Source organism: Ostrea edulis, chromosome 1 (assembly GCF_947568905.1).
Source record: "Ostrea edulis chromosome 1, xbOstEdul1.1, whole genome shotgun sequence".
Lineage (NCBI taxonomy): Eukaryota > Metazoa > Mollusca > Bivalvia > Ostreida > Ostreidae > Ostrea > Ostrea edulis.
Genome location: NC_079164.1, coordinates 384836 through 412705, shown reverse-complemented (window position 1 = coordinate 412705; position 27870 = coordinate 384836). Strand labels below are relative to the sequence as shown.

At 35.9% G+C, this 27870-nt stretch overlaps 1 protein-coding gene across 8 annotated transcripts; it reads right to left on the bottom strand.

Annotated features, from left to right (window-relative positions):
- On the bottom strand, positions 1 to 27716 carry LOC130051231 (uncharacterized). Of its 8 annotated transcripts, XR_008799651.1 has the most exons (12): positions 27557 to 27716; positions 26004 to 26153; positions 21181 to 21231; positions 20925 to 21068; positions 20711 to 20809; positions 19932 to 20048; positions 2305 to 2421; positions 1710 to 1727; positions 1413 to 1485; positions 891 to 1154; positions 648 to 760; positions 5 to 214 (listed from the first exon to the last, which is right to left on the bottom strand). XR_008799651.1 is itself a non-coding variant. In XM_056152828.1 (10 exons), coding segments are annotated over exons 1-10 (807 nt in total). In that variant the 5' UTR covers positions 27594 to 27716; the 3' UTR covers positions 498 to 1153. The 8 variants fall into 8 exon arrangements, 1 of the variants encoding a protein (XP_056008803.1); XR_008799650.1 differs by having other exon boundaries at positions 1 to 214; positions 648 to 1154; XM_056152828.1 differs by lacking the exon at positions 5 to 214 and having other exon boundaries at positions 498 to 1154.
- Between the last annotated feature and the right edge of the window lie 154 nt (positions 27717 to 27870).

Sequence of the window (27870 nt, the reverse complement as noted above, 5' to 3'; positions counted from 1 at the left end):
TACTGGCTTTAACTTGCTATGAAATCTTACAGGTATGTTAGCAGGTACATCATAAATACTTTAATATATGTAGTCAGTACAGAGAAGGTGAATGAGTCAATCTCGCTGGACCCTACTGAAAGCACGGACTGGCGGTTTAATGGTTCAGTACACTGAGGATCCATACAGGATATTTGGATTTTAAGAGGTCTCAAACAAGATAGAGTTTAATTTGCTACAATATGAATGAAGAAAAATTATTAAACTTTGAAAAAGATATGAATAAATTTGCATTTGACCATATACAACGTCTAATCAGGACAAAAAACCATTTCGATACAGTCTCTACATCATCTCGTCTCTTAATTAAGTCTACACAGTAGGTATTCAGCACAGTCAAGCAATGTGATATACCTTAATGCACGTGTTGTACTGTCGAAACAAATATTCAACAACGACTGACCATTTGTAAATGTCAAACCTTTACAAAACAAGTTGTAAGCAGAATGATCCAAGAATCCATGTGGAAGGAGTTACCGGTATCAAAGGTCAGAATATTTCTGTATACATCCACGTTAGCATATTAAGTTGATTCATTGCATTACACACAAAATAGGCTCAAATCGATGTACGATCGTATAGAAACAGGTTATTTCACTATCATTTACCGTTTCCGATGCCATTGCTTTCTTGAGAGTCACATTCTACAAAATCCATGTCTGTGTTTTACGAGTATCATATTCACTAAAGCAAGTAGTGATATAGACACCGACATTTTCACCTGGAAGAAACAATACAATAATGCGAAAAGTTTTAGAAATAATTTAGAGTACTAGTAGTACAAATACTAGTAGATGATTTGTATTATATGTTATAATAACATGCAATAAAGCATGCCTAATGAACCCCACCTTTGCCAAAGATTTGATTGATATATTAAAATAAACTTCACATTTCTTGGTCCCATAAATGTGACTATAAATCCTAAAAGATCCGAAATCCTGTCTCCATTATTGGAACCATTTCGTTATGGGTAAACTATGGTCTCATAATTGAGTACACGCCTTAATGCGCTTGTACCATTATAACGGCGTTGTGGTGGTAAATGATAAGATGGATTGGTATTTTCTATTGGTTTATTCTGGCATATAGTCATTCATTTACTTATTTGGATTCTGCAAAACATCATATAAAGAGAAATTAAGTACATGCATATCAATCAGTATATGGACAGAACATCATAAATATATATGTACATTTTAGACTAATTTATATAGACACATACATTACTATACAAACGGTAATGCTAGAGTTATTCCCCTTTACACAATATCATTGAAATACTATAGTTTGAACTTATATCTGGAGATAACTTTCATCCTTTATATTAAATACAAAGATACAAGTGTATGATTATTTTACAAGTAATATACCAACTATGGGCTGAATCCTTTCCCAGAAGATTCGAGTGATGTATTGGTAATAAATCTCTATATGTAATACGATCTACAAACAATACCATATACTTTACTACAGTGTCTTATAATACAAACGTATACACAAACTTATAAAAATATCTTTGATCACTGAAACCCTATGACAAAAACATGTTTAAAACAGTAACTAATTTATCTCTCTCAGACATCTCTTTTCACAATATTAATCATAGATTAATATTAAATTAGTTATATCTGAAATGTTAAAAGTATGAAATGTCAAATTCAACTTACTGTCAGTGATTCCAAATCCTGTAAGAAATATCCTTCTACCATTACCTGTACAGTCTAATCAAATGTAGAACTCTACTCATAGACAAAGAGGTTAAAAGCCTTGGTGGGAAAAAACTAACCGATTGGCTTTATTGGAATATTTAATCAAGGGTTAAGAGTTTAAAGTTAATGTTTATATTTGGTAGGCTATGCTTCAATATGAATTTGTTTAATATATTTATCTGACTGCTTAATTATAATTTTAAGCGGACTTAATTGTTTTTTAAAATAGTTACGTATTATTGAAAGTTATTTCATAACTTTCAATAACATCTAAAAAAAAAAAGAATAGAAGAAAGAAATCAACATCAAATAACACTATCACACTATTAACACACACATTCAACAACGGTCAATCCTTTGTGAATGTTAAACGTTTACAAAAACAAGTCGTTAGAGGAGTGGCCCAAAAAATCGATATGTAAGCAGTTATTTAGGTTAGTATGTTTTTCTCTCCAATGAGGTAAGTATAGTAAGTTGATTCGTTGCATAACACACAAAAGAGGCTCAAATCTAAGTAATATCTACAGAAACAGGCTATTTCACTATCATTTACCGTTTTCGACACCAGTGCTTTCTTCAGGGGCACATTTCACAAAATCCATATCTGTATGTGTTGTACCATTACAATACACATAAAAACAAAAGGTGATATAAATACTGGAATTTTCACCTGCAAGATAAAAGACAACATTACGGAGAGTTGTTGGAAAGGTGAAGATAACGAACAGTAATCAACCTCATAACTTCTATAAGGAATACAAAATAGAAAGTTGGGAAAACACACACCCCTGGACATATCAGAGGTGGGATCAGATGCGTAGTTGGAGTAAGCATCCAATGTAGACCGGTTACACCCGCCGTTAATAAGAAATTGATAAATTCTTAGTAGCTGTATTGTTCTACATGGTATATTTTCATACAACAAAGCACCCCTAATGGACCCCACCTTTGCCAACGATTTGATTAATATACTAAAGTAAACTATATACTTGATAGTCCCATACATGTGACTTGGTATATTGTTTTCTTACATGACTCAATATAATAACAGTAATTTGTGTATACCGGTATTTGACATGTAAAGTGAAAGGTAATTTTACATATCGTCAGGGTTTCATTAGAGAGACCTATGGATATTGTAGTTTCATCTTTGAAAGGCCAGTTGGAGTATAAGTATGATTACCAAAAGTGGCATTAATGCCAAATTCGTTTAAAATACAGTTGTAATAATGAGCCTTACAAACAAAGACAATGTTGTTACTAGCTTTTTTCAGCTGGAACCAAAACATATTCCTCATGTAACCTATTTAACTCTTTTATCACTTCTGGTTTACTAAACACAGAAGGATAGATGGTACGTACTTCTGTTTTCATGTGTCTAATGCGGGATTTTGATATCCCTCCTATGCTTTTAACCCATTCTGACAATGTATCAAGTTCTTCTTTTTCATATTTAGCCCATCGTCTGGCATAATCTTCGACAGAAATCATAATAGAGATGAAGTTCTGTCGCCAATTAAAAGACCGAGGTTCTCTGTATTTAGTACCTTTTAGAATAAGTGATTTCAGATCCTCATTTTCAACTGTATCAACATCACCAGTAATGACATGTCCAGCTGGACTATAGTTGAAAGAAGATGAAGAACAAGAACATGTTGGTGGATTACGTATAACATGGTCTATATCTAGGCACTGCAAAGCTTGTTTATAATTAAAAAGTTTGGATGCAATAGTAGAAGTATAGCTGTAGGAAATACAGGGTGTAGACTTGAACTTGAAATAAGTTGGAATACACGACTGAATCCTTCTACGACGAAGAATGTTGCTTATGTTGACGGCATCTATTCCTTTATTTGTAAATTGGAACTTAAGGAACTGGTGGCATGATTTGGAAGGAATATCACCCATGGTCCATGCTGGTTCATAGAGCCTGTGGTAGGCAACATCCATAATCATAAAGTTCAGTCTATATTCAGGTGTTGAAAAATCTAAGTATAGACTATCAATAGGTTCTTCAAATAACGTGTGTAAAACTCTCAATGGAATACAGTAAAGTTTTGTACGAATATGATATGGACATAATTATCTGTTGACTTAAGGCAAAAGTGAATCAAACGTGACATCATTTATACTTGGTCTTTTATATGAACGATGTCCATGACTGCGTTTTCGTCTTTGGGTATTGGGAAAGAGTCACATTCACGTTATTTCCCTGTGGACTAGTCAAATTTCCCACATCATACACATTGTTATTACATCCATATGGAAATGCAGTGCATAGGGTCCTGATCCAGTGATCTTGTGAAGCAGAGTTTATTAAAAAGTTTCAGCATGAGAAGAAAAAATATCATGCTGAGGCCTTCAACTCAACAAGAAGACAACAAGAAGTATTTTTTTTGGAATATAAGTTTTTGTTGCTTTATTTCTCTAACAACCAATTGATCAATACGTGATCTCTCGATTTCGCATTCCGGAGGAGCTATCCCAACTGAATGCAAGGTGAAAATAACGAATAGTGATCAATCTCATAACTCCTATAAACAATACAAAATAGATAGTTGGGCAAACATGGACCCTGGACACACCAGAGATGGGTCGGGTGCCTAGGAGGAGTAAGCATCCCCTGAATATTAGCCTGATCAAATAGTCGGTGTTGAAATCCCATGTGCACGAATTTTGCTCCTTTGTTAGAGGACATGTTCTTATATTCTTGTGAGGCAGAGTTTATTAAAAAGTTTCGGCATGAGAAGAAAAAATATAATGCTGAGGCCTTCAACTCAACATTTAGATATATCAACGACGTTTTAGCTATTAACAATAACCATTTTCATTCATATGTTGTTCGATATATCCCCGTGAACACGAGATAAAAGACACCTCAGTCCTTCACAACTGCTCCATACTTAGATATTTTATTGAAAAGGGATATTGATGGCAAACTAACAACTTAACTATATGACAAACGGAATCATGTCAGCTTCTTCATCGTCAAATTCCCTTTGGTGTTTATATATCTCAACTGATTCGATACACAAGAGATTGGTCTGCTTATGAACAGTTTTTAAATCGAGACAGGCTACAGACAAACAAGTTGATGTTATAGATGTTGAAACAGTCTCGTTCAAAGTCCGTATTTTGCCAATTACGTGGTCGTTATGATAATCTAGTTTGCCACTACAACATATCATTTAGTCAAATGCTCCTGCCATGTTTCATACCGATTGCTAGGCAGTTCTTGGTACACTGATTTTGACTACAAATTACTCTGTTTAACTGATCAAGACATACGCATTTAGTCGGGTGTGACTGATGGACTGGTACATATATACCGTTACTTTTGCAACTGTTAGTGCATCGGTCACTTCATACCTAGGTTGTGGCCTTCAATTCGACATTTAGATATATCGACTACGTTTTGTATATTAACAATAATAAATTTCATTCATATGTCTATTCGATATATCCCTGTGAGCTCGAAATAAAAGACACCACAGAGTCAACCACTTCTGCTTCATACTTAAATATTTTATTGCAAATAGATATTAACGGCAAACTAATAACTCAACATTCTGACAAACGGGATAATTGCAACTTCTTCGTCGTTAACGTTCCATATTTATGTAGCAATATTCCATTATCACCTGCATACGGTGTTTATGTATCTGAATTGATTCGATACACAGGAGCTTATTCTGTGTATAGATAGTTTTTAAATCGAGGTAAGCTACTGACAAACATGTTGATGATGCAGGGGTTTCAACAGTTTCGTTTAAAATCCTCATTTCATAAATTATGTGGTCATTAAAATGATCTAATTTACAAATCCAACCTGTAATTACTAGGAGGTCTTGGTGGGGTCCCAGGGGACGAAGTCCCCGGAAGTTCCTGACTTTTACCAATGAAATCACCTATTGTTGTGCATATAACTTAACAAATATTTTCGAAAATGTTTTATGATGCCAACTCACCGTATGTACTTCGACTGAATCTACATTTGTTTTATGAAGTGTATTGACAATGTTTCATTGTTCTTGATTTGTAAATGTTACTGATAACAAAGATAACAAAGAATAATATCCTAAATTCGTCGACTATATGTACATTTACCATGTACATTTCGTGACATGATTATGATGATTGAAATAAAAAATGAACGTTAAATTTGATTGACTTTATGATTAGTTATAAATCGGAACTATATAACGCAAAGTGTTTTTGAAGTATAGATATTTTAACGACATCACTCTCTCTCTCGAACAATGAACCTAGTACAAACTATATTTTAAGGATTTACAAGGAAGAGCACCACTTTTTCATCAAGAACACGATAACGTGCATACACCAGCACTATCACTATGTTATGAAAACTCGATGTTTCTTGTCCGTACGCACCAAAACATTCAGAAATAGACGGTTTCATGTGCCTGCCGCTACTATGTGGTAATGCATTGCCCGAAAAATAAGATGGAAAACACAGTGCTGATTTCTTTACATTGGTTTCCCATTGACAGGCGCAGCCAATACAAAACTATAATCTACGCATATAAGGTGATTCAGAAGATGGCACCAAAATACTTGGAGGAGGTGATCACTGTTTACAAACCAAATCGTTCTCTAAGATCTGAAAATTCACTGACATTAGTTAGACCTAGATGTCGAACCTCCACATATGGAAACAGACGCTTGGATGTGGCAGCAGCTACACTCTGGAACCCTCTGCCTGATACCCTCCGCCGTTGTCAGAATTTGAACACTTTTAAAAAGCATTTAAAACATCTTTTTAGACTTGCATATTATTATAGGTGATTAAATCTTTATGGTTTCTTTACCATCATTTTAACATGACTTTTTCAAGTGTATAATTGTATATCTATTTCAACTATTGTATTTTATATCATTTGATTTTAAGGCGTGGGGCTTTTTTTCCATGCATATTGAGACGATCCGGAGAAAGATATTCCGATCGTGTAGGATTTAATTTTAGAGTATGACCGATAGGTGGCGTTAGTCTCGCTAAAGGGTATATAAAGAAGCGAGGCGGTGGATTCAACACCATTTTTGCACTTGACTCCAGAGTGAGAAGATCGGCAGTACCGTAGATAAAAGGTAATATTCATATTGTTTATTTTTTTTGATTAAAATCAGACGTGACTGAACAAGTCTTTCCTGTTTTAATTAATCGTAATAATCAAAACTCGAGCTGTAAGAGCTGGGACTCAAAAGAGCCAATTGAGCCGCGCTGTAAGAGCCGGGAGCCAAAGTGAGCCGAGCTACCAGAGCCGAGAGCCGGATTGAGCCAAGAGCCGGGAGCCAAACAGAGCCAAGACAGTAAAGTCAAGAGCCGGGATTTGTAGATAATTGATTAATAAAATTGTAAATACGTTACTTCAATCATTTACATGTATATATTGAACTGCTAGAATCCTCAGCAAGTTATCTGAGGGATCTCAACCGCCGTATATTGCGAATTAATAGGGAAACACGCTACAAATTTTGGTGGCAGCGGTGGGATTACATTCTAGCAGTGTCAATTATCTTTTTTATATCATGGAGGATATAAATGCCACGATAAGGGAACTTGAGCAGCAAATTGCCTCTTATGAACTGGAGTTGTCTAGGCATAGCCACTCGACACCTTTAAAACCTGTTAATGCACCCAGCCAAATCGGAATGGACTCCGGGTTTAGAACAACTTGCACAGTTACTGACAGTGAGCCAGAAGAGCAATCAGGAGCCAGGAGAAAATCTGTGAGATTTGAAGATTCATCTCACGACATTCACAAGACAGACACAGAACGCGATGAATACGACCTTAGCCTTTATCTTAATAAGGAAGACAGAAATGTAACAATGAGACGACCTCAGGCTCATAAGTCGTATTCCAGTGCAAGACCAAAATATGAGACGCACAGCTCCTATGCAACAAAGGGACGACAGAGCATCCTGAACATAAAGCCAGCGACTTACGATGGTTCTACATTTTGGCTAGATTACAAATCACACTTTGAAGCGTGTGCGAAGCTGTGCCAATGGGATGAGACGACAAAAGGTCTATACCTCTCCGTATCATTAAGAGGAAGTGCACAAGGTATTCTCGGAAACATATATGATGGTAGGGAAATGAGCTATGATGAGCTTGTATCTGCTTTGGATGATAGATTCGCTCCACCAGATCAAATAGATTTATACAGAACGCAGTTGAGAGAACGCAGACGAAGAGCTTCTGAATCCATTCCAGAGTTAGGACAGGATATTAGACGTCTGGACATCTAGGGGTCAGGAAAACATTGAGCAAAATAAGACAGAAATTCTACTGGCCTGGATTGCAAAGAGATGTGAGACATTACATTAAAGGATGTGAAGTATGCTGCAGGTCCAAGCCACTAGCCCAAGACAAAAGAGCTCCAATGCAAACATTGGGAGCCGGAATGCCAATGGATAGAATAGCTCTGGATATAGTTGGCGAGCTTCCCCAAACAGAAAATGGCAACCGGTATATAATTGTTATTTGTGATTATTTTACAAAATGGGTGGAAGCATTTCCAATGCCTAATGTGGAGACAATCACCATTGCTTCGTTGTTGGTTCAGGAGGTGGTATCATGGTTTGGAGTGCCTGTGTCCATTCACTCAGACCAAGGTAAACAGTTTGAGGGAAAGATTTTCACTGAAATGTGTAAAATTTTGAACATTAAGAAAACCAGAACAAGTCCCTATCATCCTCAGTGTGATGGTCTCGTGGAAAGATTTAACAAAACTCTGTTGACAATGCTAAATACTCTGGTTGATAAATACCAATCAAACTGGGACGACCTGTTACCATACGTGCTGGTGGCATATAGGTCAGTGGAACACGAGTCCACTGGATTCAGCCCCAATTATTTAATGTTGGGAAGAGAGGTCAGAACACCTCTTGACATTGCATTTGAGATGCCACCAGCTATGAAAGAAATACCTGTCCAACAGTGGGTTTGGAAACTGAAGGAAAAGCTGGAATTGGCGCATTCATTTGTGCGGGAAAATGCCATCGGTTCCATGTTAAGGCAGAAGAGCCTTTATGACACAAGATTAAATTGGCAAACCTTTAAAAACGGAGATGAAGTCTATGTACACTTCCCACGATATGCAGTTGGGAAGTCTCCTAAATTGACTCAATTTTGGCGAGGACCCTTTGTAGTAGAAGAAAGGTGTTCAGAAGTGACCTACAAAGTAAACTGTGGTGCGTATGGGAAATTTCAAATCATACATGTTGACCGTATGAGAATGAAGCATCCTCAACTTCTGAGAGGTGAAAGCCAAGTAGTTGCTGATACTACTTGTTCAGTGACAGATGATACCAGTGAAGAAAATACAGAGCTCTTTGAAAAAGACAATGAGCATGATCAAGAAAATGCTCGGGGAAAACGAAAACAGCGTAGGCCGAAATACTTGGGAGACTACATTGTCGACCTCTGATATAGCAACCATTTTATTGTTTTCCTTTATCAAAATGCAGTAACACAAATATTATACATTCCCCAAGTAGTAACGCTCTTTATGTATTTTTTTCTAATGTTTTTCAGAAGATGCCTCAAACAAAGTTAACTCCACGTAAAGAACACAAGTGTCCCATGTGCAGGTTTAGGAGCTTTGATATGGTGGAGATCACAAAGCACATTACTGAATGTTGACTAAAACAGATGGACAAAAAATATCTTTGTGATCGGGCTGAATGCAGTTTTAGTACTAATAAGCTAGGGAACCTCAACAGACACAAGAAGAGACATTTTGATTTGGAACAACAGAAAGTTACCACTTCGTTGTCCAATGCTTCTCAGAGCGATAATGGAAAGACTGAATCTAAAGACACAATAGAAGGAAGAAAACTTTCAGATGATGACTGGGAGAATGCTGATCCTGGAGATTTGCGGAGTATATTAGGGGAAATTTCAGAATCTGAAGCGGAGGTAACCGTCATTAGAAAGGATGAAAAGCTGAGCGCGGAGGGAGAAGCAGTAAAGAACCCTTTACACGTTGGAAGGGTACTGAGAAAGCCAACTACACCCATACCGGTCACAACTCCAAAACGGAAGGAACCTCTATCATCTTCTACCGGAGTTCCTGCCCGACCTATTATTAAAAGACCACATTTGAGGGAAACAGGTACTCAGACAGAAGGGAGGAGCGTGCATATGGTCGATTGGCAACAATTAGCAGGGGTGATTATAATGGTAATTGACCAAATTGTACCTATATAAGTAGGTTGGCGGATGACCGTATGCGGGGGATGGTAATATAACGGGGTTCTACATATTGAGGAAATCGGGACTTTGAACTTTTTGGCGATGTGCAGGGGTGGCATTATAACGGGAGGCAATATAGCAGGGGATCACTGTACTTTATATTTCAATGTTTTCGGATCTTTCACCTGTGATAAGTGATTTATATTATAACCTTTAGATTGTATAAATATCAGGTTACGTCGGACAATAAAAAAGGATCCTCTCTGGTAAATGAGATATCTATAAAATTAACATCTACGTAGCGACGTGAAGTTTGGCAACAAATTTGTGACGTGTATTATTTCTGACTTTCCATACTTCGGGTAGCTGTGAACTTTACGAACAGTATTTTGTTGCATCAGTACATATTTTCACTTCAATATGAATAAACATAAGGCATTATCATCATCCACTCTGTTTTCCCGTAGAAACCAGAAGACAGCAACTATATTCATTTCTTTTAAGATATAGAGGGTTGCAGTGATTTCAGATATTGATTGCTGCGCAAATCATAATACAATAGGATAAATATATGACAAAGTTTTAGCATGTTCATTGATCATTGAGTCAAATGCTGTCTGACGTGTTTCATACCGATTGTTAGGCCGTTCTTGGCACACTGATTTTGACTGCGGATGACTCCGTTTACCTGATCAAGATATAGGGTTCACGGTGGGTGTGGCCAGTCGATAAGAAATGCTTGTGTTTGCCCAATTCCCTATTTTGTATTGTTTATAGGAGTTATGAGATTGACCCAATGATCATACAATCATGAGGTGTAGGGTCTACTATTTTGTAACACATTTAAACTATTTAGTTTGATGTTGATGTGATTATCTCCTCTGCTCTGATTTAACTGCCCAGTTAAGTTACACATTCGGGAAGAGATTCATCTTGTATGTATATCAACACTTTTGTTTAGATGTGTATTGATCTTGGAATGCAAATTACTGATTTCTTGTGAAATGAAAGATATCCTTTATAAATGAAAAGGTGAAGAAAACAGACAGTGATTAATCTCAAAACTCCTATGAGGAATACAAAGCAGAGAGTTGGGCAAACACGGACCTTTGGATATACCAGGGTTGGGATTAGGTGCGTAAGAGGAATAAGCATCCCATGTCGACCGGTCACACCCGCCGTAAACCCCACATCCAAACAAGGCAAACGGAACAATTCGTAGTCGGAATCAGTGTGCCAAGAACGGTCAAACAATTGTCACAGATCACTGTGCTTGAATGTGAATATCTAAAACAAGATTAACAATATCACATATTTATTTTTGTTAACATGAAATGAAAATACATGAAGTTCGTTTCTTTTTCCTGTTTTGCGGTACTACATGATGCCCTAGATTTGGCATCCGTCCTTGATACTGATGTCAACTCTCCTGCTGGCTGATTTATTGAGAGTATACGTGGACACACACCACATCAATATTCATGCTCTTCAACTGCTGAAATGTTAGTTACTACAATTGTACTTGTTGGTACAAGCTGTATGCTAGGACTTACCAAAGTAAAGTGCATACTAAATATACACTAAATATATATACACATACAAGTTGTCAGGTTGAATTCTTACTTTAAATTCTCCATGGACACTATATAATGTAATAGAATATATGTTACTTTATATCATATATTACATAGACGACATTTTACACAATACTTTCAAAGAACTACCCATAATAATTATGGCATATATGCTGCACGTCAGCACTAACGTACACGTGTTCATACAAAAATTAAACCAGCATTAAACATACACCTTTTGAAGCATAAAGTACAAATAACGGTACTTGGAAGCTTTAGAACCATTTCAACAAAGAAAATACGTTTAAAGACCCAAATAAAATACCGTACGGTTTCTTTACGGATCACTGAATGTGGGCGGAGTTCATCTATAGTCATTGTTATCTACCTGGAATTTACCTAGCCAAGAGATCAGGGTGCTGTGTATACTTTTGATATACACATGAAGGGTCACAGGGCCGTCTGTAGTGCTTCTGTAGTCATAGTGTTTGTATAATATTTGTATCCCTATGGCGAAATGACACACAGTCTACACCATCCCTCTGTCTCTCTTTTCCTTTCAGTCATTTGCTCAATGAATACTTTTTTATAAATATAGAAATATAGATTGATAATATAAATTATTTCAATAAGTTACAAGTTTTAGAAATGAATGGGCAAATTATTGTTTTATTTCTGATTGTGTAATTTATAATGCATGTGTATAGAGGGTGAAATTACTATTCATTTCAAAATTAAGGATTATCTCCCTCATGCAGAGCTCTTAGCCTTGGACGAATTTGGTTCCACTTTTTTGGCACGCTGTTTTTGGCTATATTTAGCTCTAAAGCAGCATAGTTATTTCGGATTTCAAACATTTCGGTTGAGCATCACTGAAGAGACATTAATTGTCGAAATGCGCATCTGGTACATCAAATTTGGTACCGTATAAGTTCTACATTATATCAAAATTGCGTTGTTCAGGGGTGTTTTTAAAAACAATTAAATCACGAGAAAATAGCAGTTGTGGACAGGTCAATGCTATCAAAACTCTAGAATACAGGGCTTCCTCAAGATCTAAAGAATGGTAGTAGGTACTGGTCGTTATTGTTATTAAACACCTCTCTGGGATCCCTCCATACCACAGTCCACCGATGGCACTCCACCTGAGATCTATTGTTAAATGTTTGATTGACAGACGACTAACAATTCGGGGGTGTTAACTTAAAGTTGGGTCTTTAAGTTAGCTCCTGAGCTTTCGAGCACAATTGAGCAGGATGCTACAATTAAGTATTTACTGGTTCAATACTGATCCCATTGGTGCAAATATATTACGCATCTATTACCGAGCCCTATTCAGTTGAAAAATTTGGTGTCATTTCAAAGTTTGAAAGGGTTTGGTTGGGATTATATTTTGTGGCGGAATGATTCATTAATCAAAAAGTTCTAAATCTACATGATATTACAGTTGCTGTTTCATCCAATGTATCGTCTATTCTTATATTACTATACGTTATTTCAGTTTTATTCTATTTTTATGATTTATGATACATGTAGTTGAGACTTGGAACAAGTTCAACTGTTGTAATTTATCAACCTGGTTGATATATTTTTCCAAAAACAGAACACTGATTATTAAATTTTTTAAACTAATTTACTTGAAATTTTGTATAAAAATTAAATATTTCGCAAAAAATTAAAAAATTTGTTCTCGAAAATTTTAGAAATTGATACGACTCCTAATATGTCCTTTTAAACTCTCAATTTTGACATGAAGTTTTTCGTATATCAAGAACAAAGAGGTCATTAATTAAAGAATCCGCCTGATAGATAAAAACCAAAACCAAAAAAAAAAAAAAAATAAAAAAAAAATGGCTGTAATAACAGTCCATGACTCATTGCAGTAAATAACAGACAGAAGCAACGTTTACCAATTTATTCATATAACAGCAATGACACATTCGGGTTATGCTGAATTGGACAATATCGGCCGTATGTGAAAATTTTCTGGGGTAACTGGGGAGTCGTCCAGTGCGCCAGTTTAACTTAACTTGTAAGGGGTACACTGGGGGGGGGGGGGAGTAAAATATTCAGTGTCCAGACCTGAACGGACGACAGCGTTCTAAAGAGGTAAGCGAGACCCGCCCTTCTCACCCTGTCTCCTGCAGTGCTACCTGGTATGTACATTATCATGTTGGACATAAGCCCCTAATATGCATCAGACTGTAGCATCCCCTCACTGAAGTAAGGTGGATATGGCCCCAACCGTCCCCGGTGGTGGCCCCACTATTAGTTTACTTGTTTTAACTTGTACGACTTAGTACTGTAAATTGCCCCCTGTTTTAGAAGCAGGTGGGGGAAACAACCAGGTTTTGGAGCAGAAACAGTCATCACATACCATTACCGACTCCCCAGTTCGGCAACATACATTGGAACAATGTCCCCCACAAAAAAAAAAAACAAAAAAAAAAAAACAAAAAAAACTTGTAGGATCAAAAACTGAGTGAAAATCAAAATACAGTAAAGAGTTACATGGATAAGAATAAGTCATTAAACCACAGTACTTGAACCTGGAGTTGCACAAAAATTACAGTAAACGCACAATTGACAAACAGCAGGAAGCACGAAATATTAAATTACTTGTGCGGCGGGTAAGAAAAACCTTGACGTTTGAAAAAAAATGCAAAATAAAAAAAATAAATATTCCAAGGCCGCTTGAATATTGTTGAGAAATAATTGATTTCCCAGGACCGACATACAGATGAGTGCCATCTGTTCGGAACAACTCAATCTCAGTAGCCTTGATGACAGGGTCGTGTCCTATGTACAGACTTCTAACCTAGTTAGCCATGATTTTTTATCATGCAACTATGGGCAAAATGCCAATATCTTCTAGGTACTGAAAACGTGTCGTAGGAGTGCCATTCGCATGAAAAGAACAATATATAAGTAATGGGGGTATAAATAGGCGAGCGACATACTGATGTTAATGCATGAAAGATTTTAACAAATAATTGGTACGATATAGGAAGTCTGATATATTGAGACGCCTATAGACCGCTTCACACCTTATAGGGATGAGAGAAATGATTGGTTGTTTATGTAAATCAACCAGAATTCGCTGTGAATATTGCCCCAAGACATAGCAGGGTTGGAGGCTTTACGGAGTCGGAATTGCTCGTCATACTTTTGCCAGTTTTGTGAACGATTAGCTGCAAGCCTTATATCTCGCATGTACTTAAGCATTGCTTTGACCGTTTGACTATGTTGAAGTACGATGCTCATGTAAATCATGAAGGATGATGTCCACTTTTTTATGCTCAAAAAGGAGGTAAGTTGGCGCTTGACTACGCATAGCTTGCCATTGACAAGTTGCACATCTCCGTGGGATTCAAAATTGATCCAATTCCAGAGCTGATTTGAGTAAGACAGACAGATCAATAAATCCCCCTCCCATATTGTTTGCTTGAGTTTGAGCGGGACATGACTGCCGATATCATCGTATCTAGATGTAATTTGACAAGATAGGGGTAAATAGGCCACTTGGTCGAACAAAAAATTGAAAAACTCACCCGGGTTATCCTGTGTATTATCCATTGGGAATCGAGGATCTCCTCAGGGGGCTGTGGCTGCCCCTCTACAGGGGCTAGTCGATCCGTCCAAGAGGTGGCCGTGTGATTTGGACTTCGTTCCTGGAGTTGAGCTGTTGTCCGACGATTACGTTTCATCCCAACCCCCTGGGGGTCTCTGGGTCGCTGCTCGTTTTTTAGGTGGCATTCCTAATGCAGGTATAATTGTCAAGAAGCTATGTGTAGGGAATAAATCCAAAAAAGGGGAGAAAAAATTCGGCCACATGCTTGGTTTCCGCCTCAAATACAAGAACCACGTTGCTGCTTCGGTTGGAAAAAGTGTAGTGAATGGGTTGGATCACAGGGAGTACCGAGTGTGACATAATGGATACAAATTAACTTGTACAATCTAGCCCCTAAAGTCACGTAGACCCGACCTACAGGGTGTATCAAAATTAATACGGACTACTTGATGCAAGGTGAAGATAACGAACAGTGATCAATCTCATAACTCCTACAAGCAATAAAAAATAGATAGTTGGGCAAACACGGACCCCTGGACACACCAGAGGTGGGATCAGGTGCCTAGGAGGAGTAAGCATCCCCTGTTGACCGGTCACACCCGCCGTGAACCCCATATCCTGATCAGGTAAACGGAGTTATCCGCAGTCAAAATCAGTGTGCCAAGAACGGCTTAACAATCGGTATGAAACACGTCAGACAGCATTTGACCCAATGCGAGGTTGTATTGACGAACTAGATCGTTATAACGACCATAGAATTTGCGAAATGCTGACTTCAATCGAGACTGTTGAAATCCCTGTACCATCAACTTGTTTGTCAGTAGCTTACCTCCATTTAAAAACTGACTATACCCAAAACAAGCTCTTGCATATCGAATCAGTTGAGGTATATAAACACCATATGCAGGTGATAATGGACTCGATTATTGCATCACTATTATAAAAATATTTAATCTGTAGAGTTATAAGGTTCTATATGTATTTTATGTAATGATTGATTTGTATTGCTTATGTTGTGTTGACACCAACGACATATCAAGTCAAATTGAATAAATTTTAAGTGCAAAAAGGTCATGTTCAGAATAATGTACCTCCATAACAAGCGTTGCGACCCCCAAAATTCTTTTTGATTTTCTAGTTATCCTTCAATGTAGAAATAAAAAATACATTTTCCAAAGACATTATTCCAAATCTCAGATGTGAACCTCTTTAAAATGATTATCTATTACTCACCTCAGAGAAGCAGAAGAATGGTAATGGTTTACAGCATACTGGCTTTAACTTGCTATGAAATCCTACAGGTATGTTAGCAGGTACATCATAAATACTTTAATATATGTAGTCAGTACAGAGAAGGTGAATGCATAATTCTCGCTGGACTGCTCCGTCCCTACTGAGAGCAAGGACTGGCGGTTTAATGGTCCAGTAAACTGAGGTTCAATACAGGATATTTGGATTTTTAGATGTCCCAAACAGGATAAAGTTTAATTTGTTTCAATATGAATCGTGAAAAATAATTAAACTATAAAAAGATATGAATAAATTTGCATTTGACAATACACAACGTATAATCAGGAATATGCAGGATTTTGAAATTTTCTTTACTTGCTTGCTCTCAATAGTTAAAGATATTCATTAGCATTTCCTCTTTCACGATTTGTAAATCTTTGATCAAACTGTTAATCAGGACACCGAGAAAAATTATTTTCAGAACTGGTCTTTGTCGTTCTTTTATTTCTTAAATAACCAATTGATCAATTCAATAGTTGATCTCTCTCTCTCTCTCTCTCTCTCTCTCTCTCTCTCTCTCTCTCTCTCTCTCTGACCACCGGGAGCAATTTCGTCTGAATTCGCACCTGACCCACAAAAACAGGAAGTTTTTAGAAAAAGTCAGCTAGGAAGTAGGTCATTTCATGACGTCACGACAGCCTCTGATGTTTTAGCTCACGAAATGATGGTGTAGGGTTTACTATTTTGAAAGATGTTTCAAGTATTTAGTTTGATATTGATGTGATGTAATTATCTGATCTGCTCTGAATACGCAGTTCAAGAAAGCTACACATACGTGGAAGAGGTTTAACTTGTCTGTGCATCGCCATGTTTGTTTACATATGTATCGATCTCGGACTGATTTCTTGTTGAATTTCAAATATCCTTTATGCACAACTTCCAGTCAGGTCAAAGATGTGTAACCGATATGATCTAAATAAGTATGATATTTTAAACTCATATATTTGTTTTTCTTGTATAACTTCATAAATGTGCATCACTGTTCTGATGTTCTTTTGATGACATAATCGGTATATATTGCAGAATAATTGACGTATCTTTTCTTTCATATCTGAAATAAGAATGGTGGTATTTTCTACCGAGTTCCTTTCCGCAAATGAAAAGCGACTTGATTCAATTGATACATACATATAGTAAATCACATTCTCTAATGTGCTCGTTGATATAAAACACATGCACTAAAGGAGACGGTTTCAATTGAAGAAAACAACAGACAACAATACATATATTATTTTTGGCGTATTTCCGTTTGATAAAATAGTATTTCTCGTTGGCGAACGAGATGAAAATTGCATTACTTCACTTCTGTATATTGACGATGATTTGTAGTAATACTGAATGTTTAAAAAAGCATAAAAACTGATGCCCCCGTATTGTAGTAAAGTTGATGATGACCAAGGTTAAAATTAACAAAAGTAGGTGAAACCCCAAGCTCAAAATTACGATGTCAATAACTTTGGCACCCGAAGAAAGGTCTTGTCACAAGGAATACACACGTCCGGTCGACAGGGGATACTTACTCCTCCTAGGCACCTGATCCCATCTCTGGTGTGTCCAGGGTCCGTGTTTGCCCAACTATCTATTTTGTATTGCTTATATGAGTTATGAGATTGATAACTGTTCGTTATCTTCACCTTTCATGTGATGAAAGCCCTAGCACTAAACGTTAAAAATTGACCAAGGTTAAAGTTATTTCAAGAGCATGTCAAAACCAAGGTCAAGGGCATGAGGTCAAGAAGTTAGAGATGTCTTGTTTCAAGGAAAACTCTCCATGCTAGAAATGAAAGCTTTATCGCCTTCCAGGGGTCCGTGTTTGCCCAACTATCTATTTTGTATTGCTTGTGGGAGTTATGAGATTGATCACTCTTCGTTATCTTCACCTTGCATTGAAATGTTTTGGCAAAGGCAAAAGTTTTTACATAAAGACGGACATACGAAAAACGGGGAAAAGAAGCATCCGAGTCCGAGGGGCAATCGACAGTTTATTTTTCAACTTCTCGAGATCGACAACAATGTAATTATTTCTCTTCTGGCATGTTGATGTTTTAAGTGTAAACATATTTTTACTTAATTTATATCAGCTTTTCAACTTAATGGTTTGTGACTCACCACATTTCAGAGAACGTTTAGTAAAACTCTTCTCAAATCAATAACATCAAAATGTACGACTTTTCAAAAATAAATTTCACGATGAATTAAAGAGAATAGCTTTTAACATCATAGACTGTTACTTCTTCAAAACAAATGCTACAGGAGTTTGAACAGTTAGAATTTTGCAAATTCTATGGTTATTATAACGATTTAGTTTACAAATACAACCTATCATTGGGTCAAATGCTGTCTGACGTGTTTCATACCAATTCTTAGGCCGTTCTTGGCACACTGAATTTGAGTACGGATTACTACGTTTATCTGATCAAGATATAGGGGTCACGGCGGGTGTGACCGGTCAGCAGGGGATACTTACTTCTCCTAAGCACCTGATCTCACCTCTGATCCAGGGATATGTGTTTGACCAACTCTTAATTTTGTATTTGTAATAGAAGTTATGAGATTGATCAGTGTTCGTTATCTTCATCTTTTCATTTCTAACAAATGATTTGAAGTTTGCATATATATATTTCATAAAGCCAGTTGCTAAAATCACCATCTTCGCATCAACAGAGACGCAATTTTCACCTGAGATGAACCTCGAATTTTAGTTATCAGAGTTCATATTTGTGTCAGAAGCATGTGAACCAAATGTAGATTAGAATACCGATTTTGTCAACAAACTACGGCTATCAGAACTCCTAAACACATACTCATAGACCGGAAACTGCAATGAGAAAGATTCCGATTTTTCTTCTCTGTCGGTTTGAAAGAACGCAGTACATACCCTACAAACATCATGCGATCAATTACTTTTACTTGGGCTGGAAGAAGAGGATCGCCATTATCTTTATATCCTACTTTCATGTAAATAAGTCGACTCTCATTGATTGAGAAACATTATGTAAAACTTATACGGTACCATTTCTGATGCACAAGATGCGCATTTCGACAAATAATGTCTCTCATTACTAAATGAATTTATTACCCTTTGGATAGACCTGTTGGTAAACTACTCAATGATTAACAATATTTTAAAAATGCTATAGTAATTTCAAACTTTCCTTGGAATGTAAAATACAATTAGTCACGTGATGAAATCCTATAATATCCGAAATCTTGTCTCGATAATTGAAACCATTTCTTTATAGGTAAAATATGGTCTCACAATTGAGTACACGAATAAGGGATTCAACAATGTAGTATGCCTTAACAAACATTTAACAACGGTCAATCATTTGTAAACGTTAAACATTTACAAAAACAAGTCGTTAGAGGAGTGGCCCAAAAATCGATATGTAAGCAGTTATTTAGGTTAGTATGTTTTTCTATCCATTGAGGTTAGTATAGTAAGTTGATTCGTTGCATAACACACAAAAGAGGCTCAAATTTAAGTAATATCTACAGAAACAGGCTATTTCACTATCATTTACCGTTTTCGACACCAGTGCTTTCTTCAGGGGCATATTTCACAAAATCCATGTCTGCTTGTGTTGTACCATTACAATGCATATCAAAAGAAATGGTGATATAAGTACTGGAATTTTCACCTGCAAGATAAAAGACAACATTACAGAGAGTTGTTGGAGAGGTGAAGATGACGAAGGTGTAGATAACGAACAGTGATCAACCTCCTAACTCCTATAAGGAATACAAAATAGAGAGTTGGGAAAACACGGACCCCTGGACACACCATAGGTGGGATCAGATGCGTAGGAGGAGTAAGCACCCACTGTAGACCGGTTACACCCGCCGTTAATAAGAAATTGGCACAATTCTTAGTAACTGTATTGTTCTACATGGTATATACTTAGTACTTCTTACATATGACATCAAAGCACCCATAATGGACCCCACATTTGCCAACGATTTGATTGATATATTAACATAAACTTCATATTTGTTGGTCCCACAAATGTGACTGGATATTTGTTTTTCTTACATGACTCAATGTAATAACAGTAATTTGTGTATACCGGTATTTGACATGTAAAGTGAAAGGTAATTTTACACATCGTCGGGGTTTTATTAGACAGACATATAGAGATTGTGGTTTATAGTTGTCTAGTTGATGTAGTATGTGGATTTGTAAGTTATTTGTTAGAATTTTGTGATCTATATGCTCATTCTGCACACATGTACTAGATAGTTGCGCGTAGTGTTAGGATCTGCTGGTGGGTGTGAGGAGGAGACGGTAAAGTAGTTATCGTACCCGATGTCTTACATCCATCTTCATACTTTTCATTGCAAGAGACATATTCGGTATGTGAAGCGCCTCTGTGTACCATACACTGTGTGGGTGGAGGTAGTCCTGTGTGAATGAAACATATAATTATGACCTAGTTAGTCAGCTACACGCTATTGAAAGTGAGACAGACATGCTTTAATACTTATTATTTATATGTATCAACGGAATATGTATTTACCACTTAAAGATTGTTTTCCAAACTCTGCAAGTATATAATGTCTTCCGGACTTCAAATTTCTTAGAACTTCAAGGATTGCAACACTACCATTTAGCTGGATACGATTATTACAAAATTCGCACTGATTTCCCTGGGCATCACAATCTAAGAAGAAAAGACCGCATTTATATTCTAAACACACGACTGTATTCAGGGACAGTTCTTAAAATGAATTTTCTTTTCTTTCACGATTTCAACTGAACTCAATTCATTTTACCTGAACATGTATTATTTTTGTTGACCGTCTGTATCTGCAAAATCCCGGTACCTTAAAAACAGAAATATTTATCCAGATTTATTTACCCTGATTACATGCATCAGAAATTCATTTTAACAGAATATTCAAATGATGCACTACATGTACTTGCTGTATATATTCACTTAAAATCTTTAGATGCATCAGAGAACCTTCAATTTTTGGAAGGGATTATTTATTTTGGGGGAGGTCTCTGAAGAACAAAAGGCAGACTGTTAGCTAAGTTTTTTTCTTATTTCATAATATTTGTGATTTCTTTTCACAACACAGACATATTAACAAAAAGAAGGTGTTGCACAAAAGCGGTAACTTTTCCTAATCGGAGCTCCGTGTCAGCACTCGTGACGTAGAACTGACCTTCATCTTATTGCGTATTTGCGATTTAAAGGGAAAGGCAACCCTAACCATATACAGTATTTGCTTTTATGAATAAAGTATTATTTACTGATATCGTAATCGACAGTCTTTAACAACAAAAATCCTTGATTAACAAATAAATCAATATTAATCTATCATGTATTTTAAATTACACGCTGCTAAGAGAGTAACCAATGAAGTTTAATTTATGATGTCACATCGTCTATTCCGCTTTATTTCATCAGCAGCACTGTAAACACGAACAGTTAAGTTTGGAGCTGTATGGATTTGAGCCCGTTCTTTCGCAAGACGAAATTGAGAAATGAAGACGTTCAGTCGAGTCGCAGACAAGACAGACGGTAAACATTCTTCATACAAATGTCTTGAACCTCAACTTGTCATTACGCAAAGGATGGATCCACATTTTACGTAGTCTTTTCTTTTCAAATGACTTAGTTGAATCGGTAATTTCGAATAAAAAAAACCCAAAAACAAACAAACGTTTTTCACATCTCCCCTTCGCATTAGTGTAATTAACTGCTTGCCAGGAAGGCATCAGCCTATTTATTCGTAAAATCTACCACATGCACAACTTTGATGGTCTCACAGGTGCTTGGGTTGAGGACACCCCCCTCCGAATAAGCTACACGAGTTGATTTAATTAATTTTTTGTTGAAAATATTTCTAATGCATGTCAACGTCTTGAATACCCATAAAGTCCAAAATACATGTAATTCAAAATAAGCCCTTTTAAAAAAAAATACCCTCACTGGTTATCGTAAGTTCTGTTATAATAACCAGTGACGGTATTTTTAAAGGGCTTATTTTGAATTATTTTGGACTTGATGGGTATGCAAGATGTTGTTGACATGCATTAGAAATATTTTCAAGAAAAAAAATAATTAAATCAACTCATGTAACTTATTCGTAGGGGGTGTACCCAAGCACCTGTGGATGATCTTAGTATCTCATCAAAAGCGAAACAGACGGTGTGACGTCAAAATTATTGATTTTTGTGGTCTTGATGGCAGCCTCTATAGATCGTGGGAATTTCAATTTTTGACGTTTTCAAATTAGTACTGAAACTTATTTAGCCCATATATCAACAGAATTGTATGAAAAATCTTTATCATATGATTAATCCTATCATTTATCATGTAAAAATATTTTGGGTTGTCTTTTCCTTTAAATACCTGTAGGATTCCCCAGTACTAAGGACAAACCTAATACATTTTATGTGTCAATACATTATACATGTAGTCTAAACATAATTTTTAATTTCGTGATAATTGAATTGTCTTTTTTCTTCGGAGTATCAGATGCACTACATACGGTTACATGTTACGAGTGTATCAAATATTTAATGTTCTCTACTACTGCAATCTAAAAGCTCTTATACTCGTATGTATCATTTTCTACATCCAACAGATGTCAATTGTACATGACCCTGAACACAAAACAAAATATGGGAAGTTTGATACGCATTACTAAAGTTCAACATAATTCGAAGTACATGCATGTACCTGTAAAAATCGATTCACCATATCAATTTGCTTCTGGAATACATATCATCTTCTTCATTCAAATAGTTTAACGGTTATTTACCTTGTTTGGCCTTAAAAAATTCTTCCAAATCTTTGCAAAGTTCACAACGGTTTTTCGTAAAAGGCACTATGCTTCGTCAATAACTTTCATTTAGAAAAACATATAACTTATCGTCAACAACCTTGATTATGAAAACACAGGTATTGCGAGCTGTATTCGGCGTGTTTGTTGCGAGTCCTGTTCACTAGCTAAACAGTGTCTGTGAAGAGTTATCGTTATTTGTTGATATAGTTTTTGATAATGAATTATCTTTCCTTATGATATTGTCTTATCTTCAAACCGTTTAGAGTTAATCTACGAACATGTATTTCCTGTTTACCTGTGAGTGTGTTCATGCAATGCATTGTCGATTGTTCCAATCATTCTTTTTGTCTACTTAGAGCTGGCACACAGTGTAATTAGTCTTTTGCATTTCAATATATGATTCTCTTAGTATTTTGAATACTGATTTATCTATTTTGGTTTTCGAGTTTTGTATATCATGCATTTATAGAAGTAACATATTTCTGAATAATTTCTATGGAGTGCCATTGGTGTCATATGTTTAATTTACAATATGTAAGAGCTTAACTAATTTTTCTATGGAAGCAAGTTTATGATAAAATCAAATTCAAATTCTAAATATTTTCATTATGTAATATTTCTTAGTTTTTTAAATACAATTTATCTGTGTACTTGTAATTTAGTATTGTCAAAACAACTATGCTTATTACTTTAGAATACTCACGTAATACCTTTAACCGTTATGTACATCGATATTTGTAATTAGCAGTCCATTTATTACTTCTCTTGTTTGTTTCAGTCTTTTACCTCATTAAGTGCATAATAAAGACAGCGCACCGTCTTGTACATGACCCTGGGTTATACTATCTGCAAAAGTGCTGGCATAATAGTGTCCATGTTGGAAGCGTATTTCAAACTTGGCACATTATAATAAACAGGGATTTGACATGAAACATTTATAAAAACTAGAAGCATGTTTCAATTAAGAACAAATCTAGAAGGAAAACGTAATACGAAAAAATTGTGTTCGTGAGGGATTCGAACCCGATCGTTTTAAAAAAAGGAAGCATCTTCACATATAAAAGTTGACGACGTTACCCACTGAACTACGCGGTAGACCACACTTTACAAAGGGAAATTAACGTACGGGTGAAGTTGAAAATAATATCGGTGCTGTTTTCATTTTTTATAAATTTACAAAAAAGTCCTCGTGAAACAAAATTTTAAAGCGAAAGTTAAAAAACCCCAAACTCGAAGAACATGTTCATGCTAAATTTATTTTGATTCACGGAGGCAGTCTTTCTGAAATTCGGGGATATCTCTCTATTTCAACGCTAAAAAGTCATAAAAATCGCTTATTGCTTGATTGAAAATCAAAATATTTTGGCTAATTTTTGTCAATACAAGGTGAAAATAACGAACAGTGATCAATCTCATAACTCCTACAAGCAATACAAAATAGATAGTTGGGCAAACACGGACCCCTGGGCACACGTCTTTTAAACTTATTTAAAATTTTTTTTGAATCAAAACATACATTCCAAATGGTGTTATCATTTATTTGAATAACTTTCTAGTATCTGGGAAGTCTTCCCCAGTACGACCTGTTTGGTAGACGACTTTCGGTACCCCGATGACAGTTCCCGCTGAGAGGTACTTTTGGATGAGAGCTAGAGCGATAGACAGGTAGAAGTCATTCATAAAGAACTATAGTACCGATACTAAGGAAAAGACTAACAGCGCAATGCCCGGGTAAGTTCTGTGGGTACTTACGGGGTTTACTGGGTCACATAAGACCTCATATTTACTATAACTTTATTTTATCGATCTTTCATGCAACACCTTTAGGGAAATTAACATGAAACGTGTAATACCACCCTTTGAAAATGACCTTTTAAGTATTGAAATAAAGTTTTAGGTGGGAAGGATTTATATCATTATATTATTAGTTATATGGATTCTTGGCTGGGTACATTGACTCACATTCCCTGTCAACGTTTATATTCTCCCGTTAGACAGATTTTTCTCTGCAGTAGGACATAGGTAGATATTTTTGAATATTATGGGTAATTTCATGTACTTCAAAATTACACATGTAGCTCAGTATCTATATTTTTACAGTATTGCAAATTATAAAATATAGTGATATTACGAAAGCGTATCAATGTAAAAAAAAAAATCGTGCGTAGAACTTTTTTTTATCATGTACAGTGTACGACTTAATATTTCTTACACATGACATCAAACTATTGTTTCCTACAACTGACAGTGATAGATTTGAGTATGATGTAAAGTATTTAACTTTTTGTTAAAAAGTTGAAAAAAATTTATTGAAATGTTAAGAACACAAATGACACAATCAATACAAAGAGCTACCCTGAACCACGAAAAATGAAAAGGGTTCATTAAAAAAAAACGAAGAACCAAAACACCCGCACAGAAAGTCCTTCAGTTGCTATTTGAACTGTAGTTTGTTATTATACTTATGTCCTTTCTATGTATTTCATTATTCCCAAGGGTTGTTTTAAATTGTTTTATATGTTATTAGGGTAATCATATCATTACATGTACATTAGGCGCTATATATTAATAATAATATTTATGCATTTTAATTCTGACATTATGAATATATTATTCACATGTATATGCACATCGATTTTATATGATCTTTTCTCTAACATTTGTTAAGCACTTTAGAGAACTAATGTTGATAGGGCACTATATAAATCTTTTAATTACAATTACAATCAACATCTGACAGTTTCTGCTAAAGTACTCATATGCCAAAGAATGTGAAATAAGTATAAAAGTTTGTTTACCCCAAGGGAACGAATATTTAACTTTGCCCACCCAAGAACCATTCTTTGTAGCATTGTCCTCAGATGAAGGCTGTTGATCTGTTAGTATACAGGTCTCCATCGCTTTTCTCCAGTTGGTATTTACGGATACGACTGACCCCCAACAAATAGCTACAAATGTATAAACATTCGTTAAATTATCTGTGAAGATTTACTCATTGGATACTAGATTGATCAACATTCGGTATCTTTACTGTTTTATTTAAGGATTCAACACGTATTTCTGCTGGTGGATACTCTTTCCCCGAGGATTGTTGTTGTTCCATGAATGCAAGGTGAAGATAACGAACAGTGATCAATCTCATAACTCCTACAAGCAATACAAAATAGATAGTTGGGCAAACACGGACCCCTGGATACACCAGAGGTGGGATCAGGTGCCTAGGAGGAGTAAGCAATCCCTGTCGACCGGTCACACCCGCCGATTATTAATTTGCATGTATGATTGATTATATGTTAATTTAAGTATAAACAATAACCACACGATAGATGTCGCCCTGTATAATACGTTATCACTCTGCGGAGTCTACAATGGACATTGAGTCTAACAGATTGGTTGGTGCCTCTCGGATTATTCTTCGAGATATCAAACATTTGTTATATGTACAAATAACCAGTTTTGGTACAAAAATAAAATGTCAAATGTTGTCTGACGTGTTTCATACCGATTGTTAAGCCATTCTTGGCACACTGATTTTGACTGCGGATAACTCCGTTTACCTGATTAGGATATAGGGCTCACGGCGGGTGTGACCGGTCGACAGGGGATGCGTACTCCTCCCAGGTACCTGATCCCACCTCTGGTGTGTTCAGGGGTCCGTGTTTGCCCAACTATCTATTTTGTATTGCTTGTAGGAGTTATGAGATTGATCACTGTTTGTTATCTTCGTCTTTCGTACATCAATTGAATTGTGTCATTAAGTCATTTCCACAAATTAAAGAAAGAAAAGGTGAAGATAGCGAAGAGTGATCAATATCATAACAACTATTAGGAATACAAAAGTAAGAGTTGGAAAACACAGACCCTTGGATATACCAGAGGTGGGTCAGGTACCTAGGGAAAGTAAACATCCTCTGTCGACCGGTCACTCTTGCCGAGTATTAATTTGCATGTATGATTGATTATATGTTAATTTAAGTTAATATGACGATACGTTAGGCATATTTTGGCGATGCATTTGTTCTTTATTTGTTTTGATAAATTGCATATAAAAACTGTGTATAGATTTTTATTGTTTTAAAAGTAAAATTCCTACTTTAGAAGAATATGAATATAAGTTACTTATTTTTCTTTCTTACAACGAAAGTATCACCGCGAGAAAAAACTTCATTTGATTATTTCTAAATCTGTAGAAGTTTGAATTTTGTCATATTTTACAACTTAACCAACACATAGATATGTAGTTTTAAATCAAAAGTAGTTGTAATGAATCTTACAATTGATAAATTCATCATATAAACACGAATCTCGTAGAATCATCTTGATCTTATTTATCACAGGAATACAAACTTACCAGTAATGAATGTTATTGTGTATTTTAATCCAGCCATTTATGATGATAATTTCATTTATCGTAGTGAATGTTCTTCATCCGTTCTGAAATACACAATTTCCTTATTTCTATTCATACGATGGATATACATGTGACTAATAAAATGTGTGTGTATGTACATGTGCTTTTCTGTCATCAACTTCCCGTTTCGATCGCTCTTTGTATACTAATTTTCACTGGACATTACTTCGTATACCAGATCAAAATAGAAGGTTCAAGGCCGGTGTAAGCGGTAAACAAATCAAATATTCTGATCATTCCTCCACGGCTTGCAA